Below are 18592 nucleotides of genomic sequence, written 5' to 3' on the forward strand. Positions count from 1 at the left end.
GAAGAGTGTGCCTGCACTTCAGATGAGTGAACATGATTTGGGGAGTGGTTAGCAGCTTGGTATTGGCCGCTGCCCTCAAATTTAGTCTCCTGTGGGACAATCAAAGGAAACTATTGGACAGGGTGCGCACAGCAGAATGCGTTGCAGGAACTACAGCCAAACACTTCTGACCTCCTGGAAAAGGTACAAGCACTCGCAGATGCGCGGAATACCATCAGCATCATTGGGATGGAGGAGGAAACAGAGCTCCAATCCCTCTCATTAAAAGGAGTCCTGGCTTTCCAAAAAGGTTGTCCCTAGAAGTCTCTCGGCCTGGTTCACAGTTGAGAGAGCCCATAGAGTCCCGGCAAAGAAGCCTCTGCCTAGGGCTTCGCCCCAAGTTATCATTGTGAAGTTCCTTAATTGACCATGACACTGTGCTTTAGCATACATAACAAGAGAGAAATTTCGAGATTAGTCCCGGGAAAGTCATGCTCTTCCCAGATTATACTCTGGCAGCGGAACAGCAATGAGCCAGTTTAACGGAAGTTAAACAGAAACTCCGCACATTGGTTCTCAAATACATCCTCTTGTTACCAGCCAAACTGAAGATCACGGCTAATCCGCAAACATTCTTCTTCACTGAACCAGTGGAGGCCTGGGACAGGGCAGACTAACAAAAGACTAAAGATGCAAAATCAGATGATGACAGAGCCTTGTTGCAAACTTTATCCACAATGCGACAAGGTAGCAGATGCCGAGGAAATACCTGCCTGTTTAATACTCCCACCCCTTTTCAGGCCCTGCTGGGCCGACGGGCTGCCATTGTCACAGCAGTGTTGTTCCGACAGGACTCTTTGGCCTCCATTTCCGAGGACACAAAAAGACTTCCTCGAACTAACAGTGAATGGTCAGTGCTCATACCAACTGTTACTCCGCAAACCACCAATGATCTACTATGACTAACAAATGTGTGAATATTTGCTGTATTGTTCTTATTATCTTTTGTCTAAAACTTTGTCCATGGCATTAGCTATTCTGACCCAGGGCTCTATAAGGCATGGGTGAATGACGAGAGGCGCATTTAAAGTAGATTTATCGCCTTCTTTACCACCTGCTTTCTCTCATGGGGAAACATGGCATCTCCTCGAGTGCCCAAACCTAGCCATGACCATAACAAGCCGGCTGGATGGGCCGACGAAGAGCCATCCCTATGCTTTACGACCTTTCACAGTTTTTCCATGACAGTCGTAGCACCCCTGACGTACTTAGGTCGCAGCACATCTTGTTCTACTGGTACCGGAACGTGTGCAGCCGTAGTGTCTGCTCAATGTTTTCTCGTTAGGAATTGTTTTATATCGGAGCAGAGAGTGCTCGGGGGTCTACCTCAGGGAGTTGGGGATGATGGCTTTACAGGGGGTGATTCTGGCCAAATTCCTCTGAGTTCACTAACAATATGGGGATTCTCATAAGAGTGTTGCGGTCCTCTTACCACAAAACAGGACGGGGTTTAAACATCTAGAGGTTTTCAACCTGGAACGTAGGAGGGATGTCTACAATGTCCAAACGTTATAAGGTGCCCTCATATTTATGTTGTATAGAGAGCTCTGTTGTACGGTCCAGGAGACTCACCTGCAAGTTAAAGAGCATTGAGCTATACTCCAGATAAAGTGTAAGGGAGGTTTCTACAGGATACTCATCATATGCCCGGGAGGGGGGCACTTATCTGGATAAGTCCTGGGGTTCCCTCTGAAATGAGTAATAAGAGTATGGATTTCAATGGTAGGTACGTTTTTGTGGAAGGCAGGTTGAATGGTAGTCCCATTCTTCTAGGAAGTGTGTATGCTCCAAATACAGTACAGGTGTGATTCTATAACTCCCTTTATCCGATTTCGGGTTGTCCTGATCACCTCACCTTCATGGGGGAGACTTTAATAGCGTCCTTCATGTACAGTTTGATGGCTCACAACCTCATGCTCAAGTCCCTTGGGTGCTTGACAGCCAGTGTCCTGGAAGACACACTGGTTCCTTGAAGAGGAGTGGTGTAAGAATTACCCAACAATGCATGAGTACTCAAACTACTCAGTGGTTCATGTTCGTATTGATCGGATTATCTTTCAGTATAATTTAATCCCTGAGGTGGGTGCCGTAGAAAAATTGGGCCGCACCATCTCAGCCCATATCTCTTATTGACTACATTTCTTGAGGGGGTTGTACAACGCCCATTCCTACATGGAAGCTTCAGTGTAGTAACCAGGAGGACTCGATATTCCGAGAATCATTAGGGAATTTATACAGAGATTCCTTGAGGAGAATGAAGGCTCGCTTGGCCCCTGCACTAACATTTGGGTGGACTTTAAAGTGGCACTTCCTGGTACCTGTATACAAACGACAGCTTGACAGGAAACTTACAGCACTATGACGGGTTGCTTGACCTAGAGGGAAAGATTTCCTCTTTCCCTGCACAAGTGGCTGTTTTGCAAAAGGCCAAAGAATAGCATGCAGCCTTGGTTGAACGGCAGCACTATTGGATTATGCAGCATACATGGCCCATCAGCATGCTGAGTTGGACAATCTGGCAGGGCGCTGGCCAGGATGGCGAACACATGGGGTCTCCCGGACATGGGTTACGAAGCTGACGCGGAATCTACAGTTATTATAGGGAGATATAAATCAAGCATTTATAGACTGCTGTAAGCAGTTATATAGAAATAACGATGAGGCGTTCGATTCAGCAACAGTAGTTTTTAGAGGTAATCCCATTACCTAGGCTGACACACCAGCACAAAAAGGAATTGGGGCAACTGATTTCCTTACTGGAAGTTAAAGAAACCATTTCAGTTTTGGTCTCTAGAATTGTACACCTCCTTTGCAGACCTTTACAGTGGAGCGTTGGAACTCCCGATTCTCCCCAACTACCTCCAAGGCGCTGGACATCTCCCTTTTAGAACCTGGGTAACTCCCCAATGAGCTATTCACAAATTGCCACCTCTACTTATTAATTGTTGAAAAGGGAAAACTTGGAAAACTATTAGCCAACAAGTTGTTGCCTTATATACTGTGCCTTATCCATTTTTACGAAAATAGCTTCATCCTCGGCTGTAGTGTGGAAAGTGTGTAATATTTTACTTGGCATAAGCTGCAGCCATTTTGGCTGTGGTATCCATTTAGGTTTCCTTCATAATTTTCCCATCCACTGGTGCTCGTCTTTTTCCCTATTTTAGTTAATTTTCTGACTCAGTTAAAAGCAATGTGCATGCTAAGAGTTTGTAGCTGCCAGAACACCTGGTCTCAGACTCAACTGTGTATCATTCTCTGCTGTTGTAAACAGTTCTGTTCCCCCTCCCACTTTGCTGACTAAGTGATCTTTCTTCTGCCCAGGTTTGTCAATAACTATTCCTGTGTAGGCCTGTACCTTCTATTTGTATCCACATGCTTACCAGTGCAGAAAAAGCTGTATATAAGGCCTGTGATCTGTGACTTCAATGTACTACCTTCTCCAGCACTTGAGAGTAGTGTGTGGACGTATTCCCACTCAAGAGCAATTAATAAACTTATTTATTCCCTACTCTAGTGCTGATCTCTACTTTGTTGGTTTCTGAACCTGTAGACAAAAGGGTGACCCTGCACCAGTGTACCCTGAGAAAAAAGGGGTGGATTTCCACAGTAGGATGGCAGAAAATATACAGCATTTTTTTTTAAATATCAGCGAATTGGGGAATCCCAAATGATGGTATGCACAACATAGTTTCTTTACCTCTATGAAGATGACCTGTTATACCTGAAGGCGGCAGGAAAATAATATAACTGAGGTTATTAGATTACTGAACGTTTTTGGCAGCCCATCAGGGCTGAGGGTATATAGGGGAAGCCAATTAATTCCCACTGAGGCCGCAAGCCCCCACTGTGTAGAATGATCCATTGGCTATACTCCTTAAATGGGACGCATTCCCCTTCAAATACTGGTGAATACAGTTCTACCACGAGATGGTAGACAAAAATGGGGGGTATACAGGACACGCCATAAGGTCTCTACGCACTCTGGTGACCTTTGTGGCGCTCTCAAATGACCTCCATGGGGATCTCTTCCCCTTATGATGGCTGGGCGGACAGCCGTCTCTATAGTGATAATGCTGCAGTACCTACTTTAGTATATACTAATTATTTACCATGTTTTTTCCCCAAGGCAACAGGTCAAAGACGTGACAGTTTCTTATAAGACTTCATGTAGAATGACACTCCCCAGGGTGACCTTACTCACCCTCAAGAGACAGTAAATAAAGGGGGGCCGAGGGCCCCTGGACTTCGAGTTGTATTATCTAGCAGCAGAGCTACAATAACTTTAACAATGGTTGGCACAGAGGAAACTAGGCGAGCTTAGCATCCAGCAGCAACAGTCCAAGGTCGAACACTTTGTTAGTTGGATCTTACAGCCCGAAGCGGCCACAGAAAACAACTCTCTGGCTCCAGTGGAGCAGCACAGTACTGCCATGGGAGGGCACTGCAGCAGGCAAAAGGCGCACCCTCTTATACCCCCAATTTAACACTTAGCCTGAGGTTCGCAAATGTGTTGGCTTGTGGTAACGGAACAGTGACCTGCTGGAAAAGGGCGGGGATTACCACACTGGTGGATCTCTTTGAGAATGGTGTTTTAATCAATTTAGATTCTTTATTGACGAACACTGGCCTCCTCCTGACTTTTTTGGCTGATAATACTCTTCTGACACAGATGTACACAGTGTTTGGGATTATTAGCTCTTTCATATGGTGTGGAAGTGCCCCATAATCGTCCAGTTCTGGCATGAGATCCAGGCTCTGCTAAGTCGGGTGACGGAACGCAGAACATATTCAACCCCTGACACGAGTCTCATAGGTTTAAGCCTCCCGTCCTAAACGTAGTAAGGCAGCTACAAAGTTTGCTGACCTCCTACTGATGTTAACGCAACGTGCCATAACAATGACGTGGAAATTCATTTCGGGTCCCCATATTCAGCAATGGCTAACAGCGTTCTATAAAGTTGTTGTCAGCGAAAGCACAGCACCATGCTGAGAAGAGGATTACAAAAATACCATATTGACGGAGAGTGGGACAAACTTCACACAGAAGTGTCCAGGGCCAAGAAAGACGATACAAGACCCCCTTGATACACTTACTGATTTCCGCCCACAGCATGGCGACATACCGCCTATAAACCAAGATGGTGCTCTTCATGACTATTGGAACCTCTTTCTCTCTCCCCAATTTGGACACTTGCTTCCCCTATACAAAGGAAACCCTTGACTATGTTTACAATCCTGGTGCTCTGAGGAGCCATATTATACTTGTAACTGGTTTTAGAAGATGCTATGCCTTACCTATTTAAGACTTTAAGGAAAGCGAAGGTTCGGTTAGGAGTTGTTATGGAACATTATCTCACTTTCGTGAATTTAGCTACATTCTTCACTTTCAAGTGTCTACTGAGATGAACAGACTGCTGTAATGACCACAAAGGTTTTGAAATTGTGACAACAAAACAAGATCTTGTTCCTACTACACTTAACAGATGACCTGAATGTCTATACTGTGAAGAGCCTTTAAACTAGGACACTCGTGAATATGTGCATGCATTGATGCAATACTCTTTAGCAGATGCATGGAATGCTAATTCTGATGCAAGTCTCGAATTCTCATGAAATGCTAATAAAGTTTTTCAAAAATTAGCTTAGGATTGGCCACAAAGGCTTCACAGACAGCAGAAGAGGACACTGAGGTGAGCAACGTTGTGCTGCAATAGAAAAAGATTCATAAATAAATACCACTCCAAGAACAGCAAGCCAGTGATAAACCTCTAGGTGCCACAATCAGAACGGCTGTGTCAATTTCTAGAGACTGGAACAGGTATTTCTACAATTATGTGCACATGCGTGTGTGCAAGTAAGTGTGGCTGGTTGTTTGTAAGGCATCCTGTGTAGGTGTGTGAAAGGCTGTACCTACATACACTAGTATGATTCCCAAGATCTAGTGACCTAAACAAGACAATACTTCTACACTAAGCCAGCGGCTCTCACCTAAATGTCCGGCAAGCAACTGATCCGTCCTTCACCAGTTGCAAGGCTTCCTGGTATGCAGCAGCTGGTTTGGAGGGCTGGAAGGAGATGTCATTGAGCTGGAGGGAATCGAATAGCTGTGGAGGCAATTCAGAGAGGAGTCAGGACAGCAGCCAAACAACGCAAAATACTTTGCTTCTTCAATTAATTTCACACACCTCAGCAGCTGAGAAGAAAGAGTCCTCTGATGTGGTGCTGTCCTCATCATCCATTCTGAAACTCGCTTCTGCATCTGCCACGGGGAACATCAAGGCTCCTTCTGGAAGAAATTGTCAGATTAAACCAAGATTTCCAGGTTTAACTGAATACTCCTCCCACAAAAGAAAAAGCAAAAACCACAAATCAGGGATGCCCCATCTGCCAGCATAACCTTCCAAGGACCCCACGGCAAGTGGAGAAGTGTGGCTCACTGGTTAGAGGAGGCAGACCCTGAAGCAGAGGTCAGACCCGCAACCAGGGTTCAATTCCCGATGCGGCAGGGTCCTGAGCCCAATTGTCCACGGACTTGATAATTCTCGCTTCGGTGCCCACGCTAATCACGGGTTCACACTCTGCAACTCTGGGCATTAAGCTTGCTTAATCTCCACCATGGCCCCCCCACGGCGGGATGCCTGGCTTTCACCTTGGGGATACCCAGTACGGGTGATCTCACAGGGAAAAGCCAGGACGGGTTCCCAAGGCAAACGCCGAGATGTCCTAGGGTAAGTCGAGCGCTATATAAGTACATACATACATACATACGGCTACAGTGCTGCTGCGCCAGACTACTGCACTCCAAACAGTGATGGAGGTACCGCCGATCACCCTCTTGTGGTCCATGGTGCCTTGCATATTCTAAGAGGCTGGAGCTTCCTTTAGGTATTTTTAATTAGTCTGAAATGTGAACAATGCAATAAGGCAGGCTGAGAGGACAATGACTGCTACTTTGATTTGATCGTTACAGAAAGTTCTTAGCTACATCTTAGCTACATCTAAGTGCATTTACATCTATGGAGAAGCTGGGATAAAAGGGCAGCTCAGCATGAAAATGGACGAGAGGATCTGGATGTGGGCTTTAGGTGGTGAGCCTTAGCTCAGGAAACTATGCCAAAGAACTAAGACCTCTCTGCTTCAATCAAGGAAAACAGCTGCTTTTCAGGTACTTATCCAAATATGGGCTACCAAAGAACTAGAAGGCATTAGGGTAACAATAAGGTATTCAAAGTGCCTGAAAAGAGCAGTGTAAACTGAAATACATTCAAAAAAGCTACCGTTAGTCCTCCAACAGGAATCCTAGATGCACTGAAAAAGGGAATCCAGTTACACTCATATTAAATAAAACATGTACAAGGTGCTACTCACATACTGAATGGACAAAAATAATCATGTGGACCAAAGATGAAATCCAGCAGAACCAATGGTGCTGACCCTCATTCTCTGAAGCACAGGAGGTACCCCGGATCAGGAAGGCAAAAAATGTGGGTTGTATTGGATTGTTTTAAAACAAATACTGACAATTCTTCTGAAATATAAGATCTGCAGCAACCCTGACTGAGTTTCCTCAAAAGAGAGGCGCTACAATAGCACTCTTCCCTACAGTAGGATTAGGGGGCATATGTATCAAGCCCTTTTCCTGTTCGCAATCGGGCTGATTCTCAGAATCGGCCCATTTGAGAACGGGAAAATGCCTTTTGGAATGCATCATCACAAAAGGGCATCGCAAATTAGAAAATCGCAAAAATTGTGATTCTCTATTTTGCAATCGCATTTAAGGAATCGCAATTTGCGATTCCTTAAATACGATGTAGAAAGCACCTAAGTTGTGCGAATATGGAATAAGAAATCGCAAATTACCACCAACTGACAGTTGGTGGTAATTTGCAAATTCTTTGGGAAAAAAAACACTTTTTGGCTTTTTTCAAAGTGCCATGAGGCACACATACATGCCCTTAGGGCATGTATGTGCGCTACACATGTGCGCACATGCTCATTTCAGGGGTGCATCAGGGTGTCCTTATGACACCCTTGCACCCTTGAAATTGCATTCTCAATTTGAGATACTCTAATTGCTAATAGCAAATTGAGAATGTCTTCCCAATCATTCCTATGGGCCTCCTAGCCCATAGGAATGAATGGCAAGCTATTCCTTATTTGCTAATCTCAATTTTCGGTTCGCAAATAAGGAATATGTAGGATTCGCAAAATTTTTAGCAAATCCTACATACATTGAATTTTGCGATTCTCAAATAGCAATTCTCTAAATTCGTAATTTGAGAATCGTAAAACGGTTTCTTCATACATATGTCCCTGCGTTACTTAACCTGTACGCATCTGTTCTTGGCATGTAGAGCTGTAGATTCACATGCTTTGCATACTCCTGCCATCTAGTGTTGGGTCCGGATGTTGTTTTACTTTGCAGAAGTGTTTCCCAGTCATGAGGTAAGGAGACTCCTCCATTCGGTGATCGTGTGCATCTTTCCCAGCCATGAGGTAAGGATACTCCTCCTTTCGGTGATCCTGCTCCTGGGCATCGACTCCATTGTTAGATTGTTTTCCCACAAAAGGGTGAGAATAGAGTAAGTGAAATATAGAGATGTCCATGTGTATGTAATGTAAATAATGAGAACTGCAACAACTACAGGTGTACGTGGAGGTGCCAGGGTGCATGTGAATCTACAGCTCTATATGCCAAGAACAGATGCTTACATGGTAAGTAACATAATCCGTTCGAGGTATGTGTGCTGTAGATACACATGCTTTGCATAGATGGTATAGCAGTATTGTCCCAAAGCGGTGGCTAACCAGTAGGTGTTGCTGTTGTTTGAAAAAATGAGTTATTGGTTAGCGGATTGAGCAGCTACTCTTTTACCTGATGCAGCAATTAATTTAGCCTCCTCGTCTGGAGGAGCTGCATCTGCTGAAGTCTGTGAATTTGCTCTTTTGCGAGCATTAGATACTACTAAAGAATCTAAAGGTAATTGTCCCTTAATGAAAATGGGATGAGACGGTGGAGGTTTGTATTTCTTGTCAACCCTAGGTGTTCATATACGGGCACATTCAGAGTCTTTAAAAATGTCATCGGCATGCCTCATCATGCCTTTAAATATAGGCAAACTTTAACTTGTCCAATGTGTGGAACTTGGTGTCCCAAACAAAAAGCTTTCTTCTAAAGACGCTTTATATAATGTCACCCCATGGTAAGATGCTGCCCTGGAAATCCACTCCTGATATGCTGCATTCGCATCGGGAGGTGATGGTTTTGCAAGATATAAATCAGGGTCATTACCCATTGGTGGATCGATATTATAGTCATCCGATGGATGACAGTTGGTAGTGGACTATTGTCAATATCATCATCCCCTTTATCAGTCTGCATGTGTGGAGAACCCCGAGGTGTTATGTGTAACGGGCCTGAGCCTGACAATGGTAGTAGTGGTAAAAATGGTGGAGGGGATTGAGGATTGGGGTAGATAGGACTTGTAGCCATGGCCTCCTTTTTTAGAGGAATTTTGTAGCTAGTGTCCTCTGAGATAATCTTTCTCTTGGAAGGTGTCACACCTTTAGTCAATAGCTGTCCAGTGTCTAAATTAATATAAATTTTCTTTTGCTTAGGGTCCAGTTTCTCCTCCATAATGTCCAGGATAGGTTCCAGAGGCTTTTGGAAGGTATCTTTTAATTTCAGTGCAGAAGGTTTTGGTGCCAAACCGGACTTGTCCTTTTTGTCTTTTGGAGGAGAAGGCTTCGGTTCCGAAGAGGTCTTTTCTCGACTTGGTCCCAAGCCGGAAGGCTTGACTGACTGTTTCGGTGCAGAGCCCAGGGCAGGGCGTTCGTAGCAGCATCTCAGTGCCGACCATGGCCAGGAGGCAGTTGTGGTGCCAAAACCTTTTGTTTAATAGAAGAGAGTTTGGGGGGCAAAAGGGCTTTGGTACTCACGGCATCCTGTCCTGGTGTAACATCTTCGGATTCTAACTCGATTTCCAGCTCGTAGTCAGATTCTTGGATAGAGAAGGACTCCTCCTCTTCTGCCGCGGACACCTCATCTCTTCGTGTTCAGTGTCTTCCCCAAGATATCGTGAGTGTGTTCAATGTTTTGTTGCTGCATGTCCCTTCATCGAGCCGGACGATCCTGCAAAGTCTTTTTCAATCGGAACGATTAACAAGTGTTACAATCCTCTTCTTTGTGCTCCGGTGAGAGGCACAAGTTGCAGACTTTATGCAGGTCGGGGCGCGGGTACTTGGAGTGGCACCGAGGACAGAATTGAAACGAGTAGGTTCCACCGGCAGAAAACTGGCTAATACGGAACGGAGTATAAGTCAACCGACACATCTATGCCCGAAGCCCACCCACGAGGTCTTCTCTATCGAAGATGGAGTCTCCTGTCTATTCGATACATGGAGAATGATGAAACGCATACGAGAACAATACCAATGAGGCTACAGTGGATTGCGCACTGAGGGGAACCCAAAGGACGGTTTTGTACCGGAGTGCCGCAATTCACGTCCGAACCCGATGGCGGAAAGAAAACAATCCAACAATCCAACAATGGAGTCGATGCCCATGCGCAATATTGCCGAAAGGATGAGTAACCTTAACTCGTCACTGGGTAAGACTTCTTCGAAGAAAAACAACTTGCAAACAACCGGACCTAGATGGCAGTAGTATGCAAATCATGTGTATCTACAGCACACAGACCTCGAACAGAGAGATTTTCACAAAAGTCTAAGTCTTATTAGTGAAGCTTGTTACTGCTGCTGTCTCTAAGCTAGCCAAACTCCTTCCAGAGACACAAAGCATTTCAAGTGTCTCCAACACTCTGTAGCATCTGACATTAGGGTGGGAAAAAATCCAACAGGTAAGTGAAAGGGGAAAAAGACCTGGCAGTTTTACATGGCACTGGGTATTTACTGGTACACATTTCACCAAAGGACTAGAACAGAATTGACCTACCAAACTCCATCAACATGATGTCGGACGGGATGGACGTGCCAAACTCCTCCTGCATGTTATAGGCTCGGTGAAGAAGCGCTTCCAGCTTCTCTGCAAAGTGCTTGCTCTGTGATTCCTGAAACAAAAGAAAAGTGTAAAGATGTGACATGCACATCACTGCCCATCAGTCTTTGATGCACCTTCCCCAAACTACCTTAAACTACCAAACTGCCACCATAATCTCCACATAGCCCGACCTATAGTGACAGCGCCTCACATCAGTCTGAAGGAGATATTTTTACAACTTAAAAATCCAAACGCTCAATTGTGGCTTGGATTGTTCCATGGAGCCCTTTTGCCCTTCTTCACTCATCACATATCCTTTTCTTCCCCACAGCTCCTTACTCTCATTCGAAGATACCCATGTGACAGGTACACAAAAACCTGACTCTCCATTTCTGTCTTTTGAATTTTGTATCCAAAACAACAGCATTTCCTTCCAGTATCTTTTTGCAGTACCCACCTCATGGAGAGCCACATTGATGGCTTCGTTTTGCTGCTCTCTCTCTTGAGGTGTGGGGGTGCTGGACGAACACCTCTGACCAATGGTCAAGGCCCGCTCCCACTTATGCAATGCTTCCTCAAACAGCTCCATCCCTGGAGGAAGGCAAACAACACAAACATGGTCAAACAACATCAGCACATACATGGCATCGGGATGCAATACTACAAATCAACAAGCGAGACCGAGAAGCAGATTCCTGAATTCTGCCAAGTTTATCAATACTCGTGCTGCTGTGTTCCCAAGGCAATGTTAGCAAAGGGTAAACTTATTTAAAGGAAGAGATGCGCTTAAGAAAATAAATTGGACTCTAGGAGAGAGGAACTCACACATACAGAAAATACAATGCTAACCCTTAGGTCTATGGTAAATACAAAAGCACATGGAATCAGCTAAGGTGGCTGACCAGCAGCTTTGGGTAGACTCCTCTACCACACTGCTGCAATGGGCCCTAGACCTTGCAGGATAGCTTGTGACCTTTACTGCTATAGGAACAATCGGAGAAAGAAAGACTCAATCCGATGCTCGAGCGATGATGGAATGGTTATTAAAGCTATGTAAACAAGCATTTACTCTTAGTTATATCAATATTCAATTACCACCCAGAACTGAAAAAGAAAGAGATGAACAGTTAAAAATATGAGTCCTTGTGGTTAAAGACTTCAGAGCAGGTGTACGGACTAGGGAAGTATGTAGATGACTAACATATAACAGTCGGGGAAGAAACTTCTATAGCTGAATGCCGGAGAGGCTGAATGAGCTGGGCGGTCCAATACATAAGCAGTGGCTACTAACTAAGTAAACTGAGATGCATTAGTGATGGACAGATCGACTGTTCACGGACAAAACATTATCGGGAAAAAACAGATAATGAAACGGTTTGCAAGAGGAATGCTCAGTGGGGTCATCAGGCTTCGTCTTAAGAGGAGTCACCGCCCTCCCATGCAGTGTAAAGTCAAACCTCACTATGCACCCGTGATACCGGAGCAGATAGTGCTCAAGTATCACGTTACGGTGGGGTCTACGGAGACCATCTTGAGGGTCCAAGAACGACAAATCTATATGTCTGACCAGCGTTCAAAGGAAGGCACCTACCAGATCTGAGTGACACCGTCCCAATTCTGAACCCATAACTTGATTTTTGACGGGAAACAAATTGTCTGGTAGAACCCTTACAACCCAGTTATAAGGGTGGGTAACAAATGTGAGTGCTCGTCTCGCACTGAAGGATGACAAAACATGCGACAAAGCAAGGTTGTTGGTTCCCTAGGTTCTAGCTCAGCTCCAGACAAGGAAGGATCATTCAGCGTATAATTCTCCAATACAAGTTCTTCAGTGGTGAAGAGAATATGCCCAGGACACAAATTTACTCTCAGACAGCGGCATACAATTCAGCAGCTTTATTGCCATTATCAATGAGTATTTTTTTGGAAAAGCGGTTCATACCTTGCACATACAGGCTCTCGGCGCTGCAATCCCCCGCAGCTCCACCATCATCCAACACTTGGGTCTCCCAGGAGGCAGCAGAGGTGGTCATCAAGCCAGATGTGTTTACAGCTACGATCTGTCCAACAGACAATGAGGAGAGTACTTTATGAATAGGATAGGCTGTAGGTGAAGAGCAAGGCCTGAAAGGGGAGGAGAAGCAGTCATCTGGATAAGGAGCGGGTATTTGGAAGCGGAGGACCTGGCCTGGTTACGGCATGTAACCAAAAACGTATCATTCTGAGCAAATCACTCACTCTTTGGACTTCAAAGTTAAAATATGAATAGTGTCAATATTAAACAAATTGGCAAAGCTAGTTGGTCTCACTTTGTCAATACTATTCTGGCGATATTACTGGCTTTACCAATGACCGACCAGCTATGTTAAGATTATAGAACATAGATTTCTATTCTTTCAAGATTACTACTGTGTTGCATCGCCATGCTATGAAAAGTGGTGCCCCTCTTCACGTATAGAAAACAATGTTTTCTATGCGTTCTAGACATCTACAGCCTTGCATGATGTAAAGTGATGCAGCAATGTTTTCTATAATTTTACTATGGTGGGTCACCACCACTACTGGCACTGACGATAACAGTGGATTTTAAAAGCCTCCAGCATTGCCCAAGAGAGGCTACTACCAGTGGCTTGAGAGAACTGTGGCTAGGGGAGAAAAATAATCTAAAACGAGGAAGGAAGTGGTGGAGCTAGAGCAACAGGAATACAGAAAAAAGAATGAAATGGGATCTGGCGCAATCAGTAGAACAAGCATTTACAATGCAATTTGGAAAAGTTGGAGCTATTGGCATTGTAAATGACAAAATTTGTATTTATATGTTGGTTTTGAAAACAGATAAATAAATGGCATTGTCATTTACATTGCCATTAGCTTAATCTCTGCAGTCACTAGCACTCCCTAGCACTCCCTAGTCACTCTGCACTCCCTAGCACTCCCTAGTCACTCTGCACTCCCTAGCACTCCCTAGTCACTCTGCACTCCCTAGCACTCCCTAGTCACTCTGCACTCCCTAGTCACACTGCACTCCCTTGCACTCTGCACTCCCTAGTCACTCTGCACTCCCTAGCACTCCCTAGTCACTCTGCACTCCCTAGCAGTCACTCTGCAGTCCCTAGCACTCTGCAGTCACTCTGCAGTCCCTAGCAGTCACTCTGCAGTCCCTAGCACTCTGCAGTCACTCTGCAGTCCCTAGTCACTCTGCACTCCCTAGTCACTCTGCACTCCCTAGTCACTCTGCACTCCCTAGTCACTCGTCACTCTGCACTCCCTAGTCACTCTGCACTCCCTGGCACTCCCTAGTCACTCTCCACTCCCTAGCACTCCCTAGTCACTCCACTCCCTAGCACTCCCTAGTCACTCTGCACTCCCTAGTCACTCTGCACTCCCTAGCACTCCCTTGTCACTCTGCACTCCCTAGCACTCCCTAGTCATTCTGCACTCCCTAGTCACTCTGCACTCCCTAGCACTCTGCAGTCACTCTGCACTCCCTAGCACTCTGCAGTCACTCTGCACTCCCTAGCACTCTGCAGTCACTCTGCACTCCCTAGCACTCCCTTGTCACTCTGCACTCCCTAGCACTCCCTAGTCATTCTGCACTCCCTAGCACTCTGCAGTCACTCTGCACTCCCTAGCACTCTGCAGTCACTCTGCACTCCCTAGCACTCTGCAGTCACTCTGCACTCCCTAGCACTCTGCAGTCTCTCTGCACTCCCTAGCACTCTGCAGTCACTCTGCACTCCCTAGCACTCTGCAGTCACTCTGCACTCCCTAGCACTCTGCAGTCAATCTGCACTCCCTAGTCACTCTGCACTCCCTAGTCACTCTCCACCCCCTAGTCACTCTCCACTCCCTAGTCACTCTCCACTCCCTAGTCACTCTCCACTCCCTAGTCACTCTCCACTCCCTAGTCACTCTCCACTCCCTAGTCACTCTCCACTCCCTAGTCACTCTCCACTCCCTAGTCACTCTGCACTCTCTAGTCACTCTGCACTCTCTAGTCTGCACTCTCTAGTCTGCACTCTCTAGTCTGCACTCTCTAGTCTGCACTCTCTAGTCTGCACATTCACTACTCTGCACACTCACTTTGCACTCTGCACTCACTAGGCTGCACACTCACTACTCTGCACACTCACTACTCTGCACACTCACTACTCTGCACACTCACTACTCTGCACACTCACTACTCTGCACACTGGGTAGTGTAGTTCCTAGTTTCCCACTAGGCCCTGCGCATTGGAATAACATAAACAGTAGTATCGACGTGGAACTGCGGATATTCCAGGCCTCCACTGACTATGCTAAACTTAATTGGGTTGTGTTACCAACTAGCTCAGAGGTCACTGGAAACTTTCTTCTCTGCATAGGAAGTGATCAGCTTCCTTGGCACAGACAAGAAGGGATTCAGCTTTCCAACAACCGTGCAACATGACAACTTTGCTCCTCAGATCAAGAGTCAATCTCTAGGGTCGTGTGAAACAATAGACATGTATTTCACTCAGTCAGTCTAGTGCAGTTTACTTTCACGAGATGTAGAGAATAGAGAGACGGGCGTTTGTCAATAAAGGGTTAACATTTATTGAACAGTCTTTCTTCTCGTACAAGAGAAATGTATTGCCACAATTGCAAGAATTGTTATTATAAAAAGTACGTACAGTAAGATAAGTATTGCGAAATAGAACTGTAAAAGCATTGATATGGTTTCTTAGCCATACAATGGTTTAAAAGTAATAAAACATATATACAGTCATATATACATTAGGCTAACATACTCAACTGGTGCTTCTAACTAAGCCTACCCCAGTGTGCCTGACCTAAGCCTAACACGTGGAAGGGGAGTAAGTAAGTAGCTTTAAGTTAAGTTGGTTTTGCCAAGGTTTGTTTCAAGAATTCTCGTCTAAGGGTTTAGTCAACACCATACCTCTGAATAGAATGATGGAGGATTGGTATCTCCTTCAGGGGTCTCTCTCGATATCCCAGTCACCTGCGAGGGTAAACCGGAAGCGCCGTGGCTGGATTTCTCTGCACGAGAAAGGCAGCGGCTGCTCTTCAGCGCGTCGAGGAAGGAGGGGGGACAGCGTCTGCGGGCAGCTGGAATCTGCTGGATGTCTTCGCAGAGGGACGGCTGTTCAGCTCCTTAAGCGTACTGCACCATAGGTCGCGCTTTAGCGGCGATAATGGTATCAGCAGCTTCACCACCACAGGATAGCAGGCTGCAGCGACAGAGTGCTAGATTTACCAACACGGGGTCGTGCAGGCAGCTGGCTTCAGTAGCTCGTACAACAGGCAATTGCTTAAGGCAACGTTGGTAATATTTATACCTGACAGGTGCCGGGTTTGACGCAAGTTTGCTGGACATAAGACGTCAATTAAAGATGTCACTAGGAAGTGATAGTTATCAGTTGCTCATTAGAGTTCTATTACTAATCAAAACATAGCAAGCGGGGATTTCCAGGTTTGCTGAGTTTTTATCTTGTTGAAGAACTCGGAGTGTTATCTAGGAATATCAGATAGTGACTGCTGCTCTGTCATTGCACTAATTGGTCGCAAAGGAAGTGGCAGAGGGAACTATGCTGGAATGTGGCTCTGTTCGTGTGAGGCCAGAGATGACTTTTCAGAAAATCGCACTTGAACGGTTATGCCAATATAGGGAATAAATGGATTTATAGCCGAATAGGGGCATAAGGTTACAGTATCGATCAGGAACCTAGATAAACACGCAACACCCACTCCACGGGTTAATGTCCATCAAAATTACTAAAACTAAAGCAATTAGATGCATGTGTAACATTGCCCACCCCAAAATACATAAATGCATTCGAAATAGGCGTACTTGTAATACATGAATTTAGGTACTGTACGTTTTTTAAAGCATAGTAATCATTCAAAAAATTATTGCATATGAAATCAATGAACGATTATGCAAAAGGAATTACACATGAAGTATCTCTGACAGAAGAAAGGCGAGATAAATCATCACATAAAAATGCATTGTAATAACATGTGTGCTAGAGGCTGGTGTAATATTGTTATGTCTCTAGATGTGTTTAGAAATAGAAGTGTGAAGCTTCTGTTCTCTAAGAATAGTTTTTACGTTAAGCAAAGAATTGTTCGTGCCAAAAATGGTCAATATTAGAAAAATTGTCCAATTCAAAGAAAATAGATTTCCAAAGCTCTTGGCAGTTTTTGTTGATCAAAACTGAAGGCCGAATTCAGAGTTCATGGGAACGCTGTGTGTCGGAAAGCTTCTAAAAAGTTATTGTTTCTCTACGGGTGAGAACATCGTATCAGACAGGCTCTCAAAGAATTGGTCTACAAATTCAGGTGATAGTTCAACCAAATTAGATAGCGCTGTAACTTGGCAGGTGTGAGAATGATTGCTGTCATCGAAGGCAGGACCAGCAATGCTCACAGAACGTTGTACCTGGATGATGTTGCTTTTGTCACTCGCTCCACTGTTACCACTTGGCTGTAGTACAGGAGTTTCCACGAATGCCGTCATCAGGATTGGTAGCCGCTGGGGACAACACAATGCGTGAGCCGTTATTGGACTGAGCAAAGTATCGACGTCCATTGGTACTGCTGATGGAAGTGAAAGACAGATGTCCAACACGCATTCATCGCCGCAAAGCATACACCGTAGCACAGGTAAAATGCAATTTTGCCATATCGGTCTGAATGAAAGGAACCAGGTCATGTTTAGATCTCTCAGCCTGGCCAATCCAAGGACGTTAGTTATCCTGTCCCTGTAGCGCATTGCTAGGATTGTCTCTTCCATTCCCATGGGAGCTATGTCTGAGCCGAGGCTTGCCATAACGAAGCAGGAGGGTCAAAAATAGAATCCCTGCGACGAGTCCCAAAAATAATGGTATGCCGCCAAAAATGGAGTGCACAAAATTAGGAAAGATTCCCAAAATTGCCTGGAAGGGTGTTAGCAGTCCCGTAAAGACCGTCTTAAATATGCCTGGGATGCTTGTTGCACTAGACATGTTAAGGAGTTGGCTGAACATTTCTACGAAATGCACGGGGCAATTTGTTGATAAAAGGTCATGAACTTCAGTAGCCGTCCTTGCGACTAGAAGATCATACGTCTCTTTAGATGACGTTATAGGCACGGTTGTCTGTAAAAGTACAGATTTCATTTTGCTTAATGTATCAATTCGTATAGAATAGAGATTCAGACGAGGCCAGAGGGGAGTCACTATGTCTGGAGGCCCGCTCGGGAACAATGCTTGCATACAACATTTGACCATGGACGTAACTTGTACTAGATAACTTTTCCCTGGCGTCAGGCCACAACATCTGTGATCCGTTCTAAGAATGTAACTCCCGTTTGCGAGTTGCATAAAGAAGGGCTCTATCTGAGTTGCAGGTGTGACTAGCTGGTGGCATGAAAGGTTGTTTGAATTTCCATCACATGCTCCGTGTAAATTAATACCCTGACACAAAAGTATACCGCTTAGTGAATGTTTACAATTTTCACCACTAAGAAATACATTTTTGTCACTGTCACTATAGCAAGAATGAGTGTATGGTAATTTCCATTCGGATTTTACA

General features: G+C 45.1%; 1 protein-coding gene across 2 annotated transcripts in view; it reads right to left on the reverse strand.

Moving 5' to 3' along the window:
- The window catches only part of MIGA2 (mitoguardin 2), a 165267-nt gene that overhangs the window by 66269 nt on the left and 80406 nt on the right, over positions 1-18592 (reverse strand). Inside the window, exons 5-9 of one of the 2 annotated variants that reach the window (XM_086924852.1) lie at positions 12981-13098; positions 11496-11629; positions 10994-11108; positions 6225-6322; positions 6028-6143 (exon numbers count right to left, since the gene is read on the reverse strand). In XM_086924852.1, the coding sequence (XP_086780978.1) occupies positions 6028-6143; positions 6225-6322; positions 10994-11108; positions 11496-11629; positions 12981-13098 (581 nt within the window). Of the gene's footprint in view, positions 1-6027; positions 6144-6224; positions 6326-10993; positions 11109-11495; positions 11630-12980; positions 13099-18592 lie in introns of both variants that reach the window. The other variant, XM_086924851.1, reaches the window with a different exon arrangement.

Source organism: Lissotriton vulgaris, chromosome 5 (assembly GCF_964263255.1).
Source record: "Lissotriton vulgaris chromosome 5, aLisVul1.2, whole genome shotgun sequence".
NCBI classification, from domain to species: domain Eukaryota; kingdom Metazoa; phylum Chordata; class Amphibia; order Caudata; family Salamandridae; genus Lissotriton; species Lissotriton vulgaris.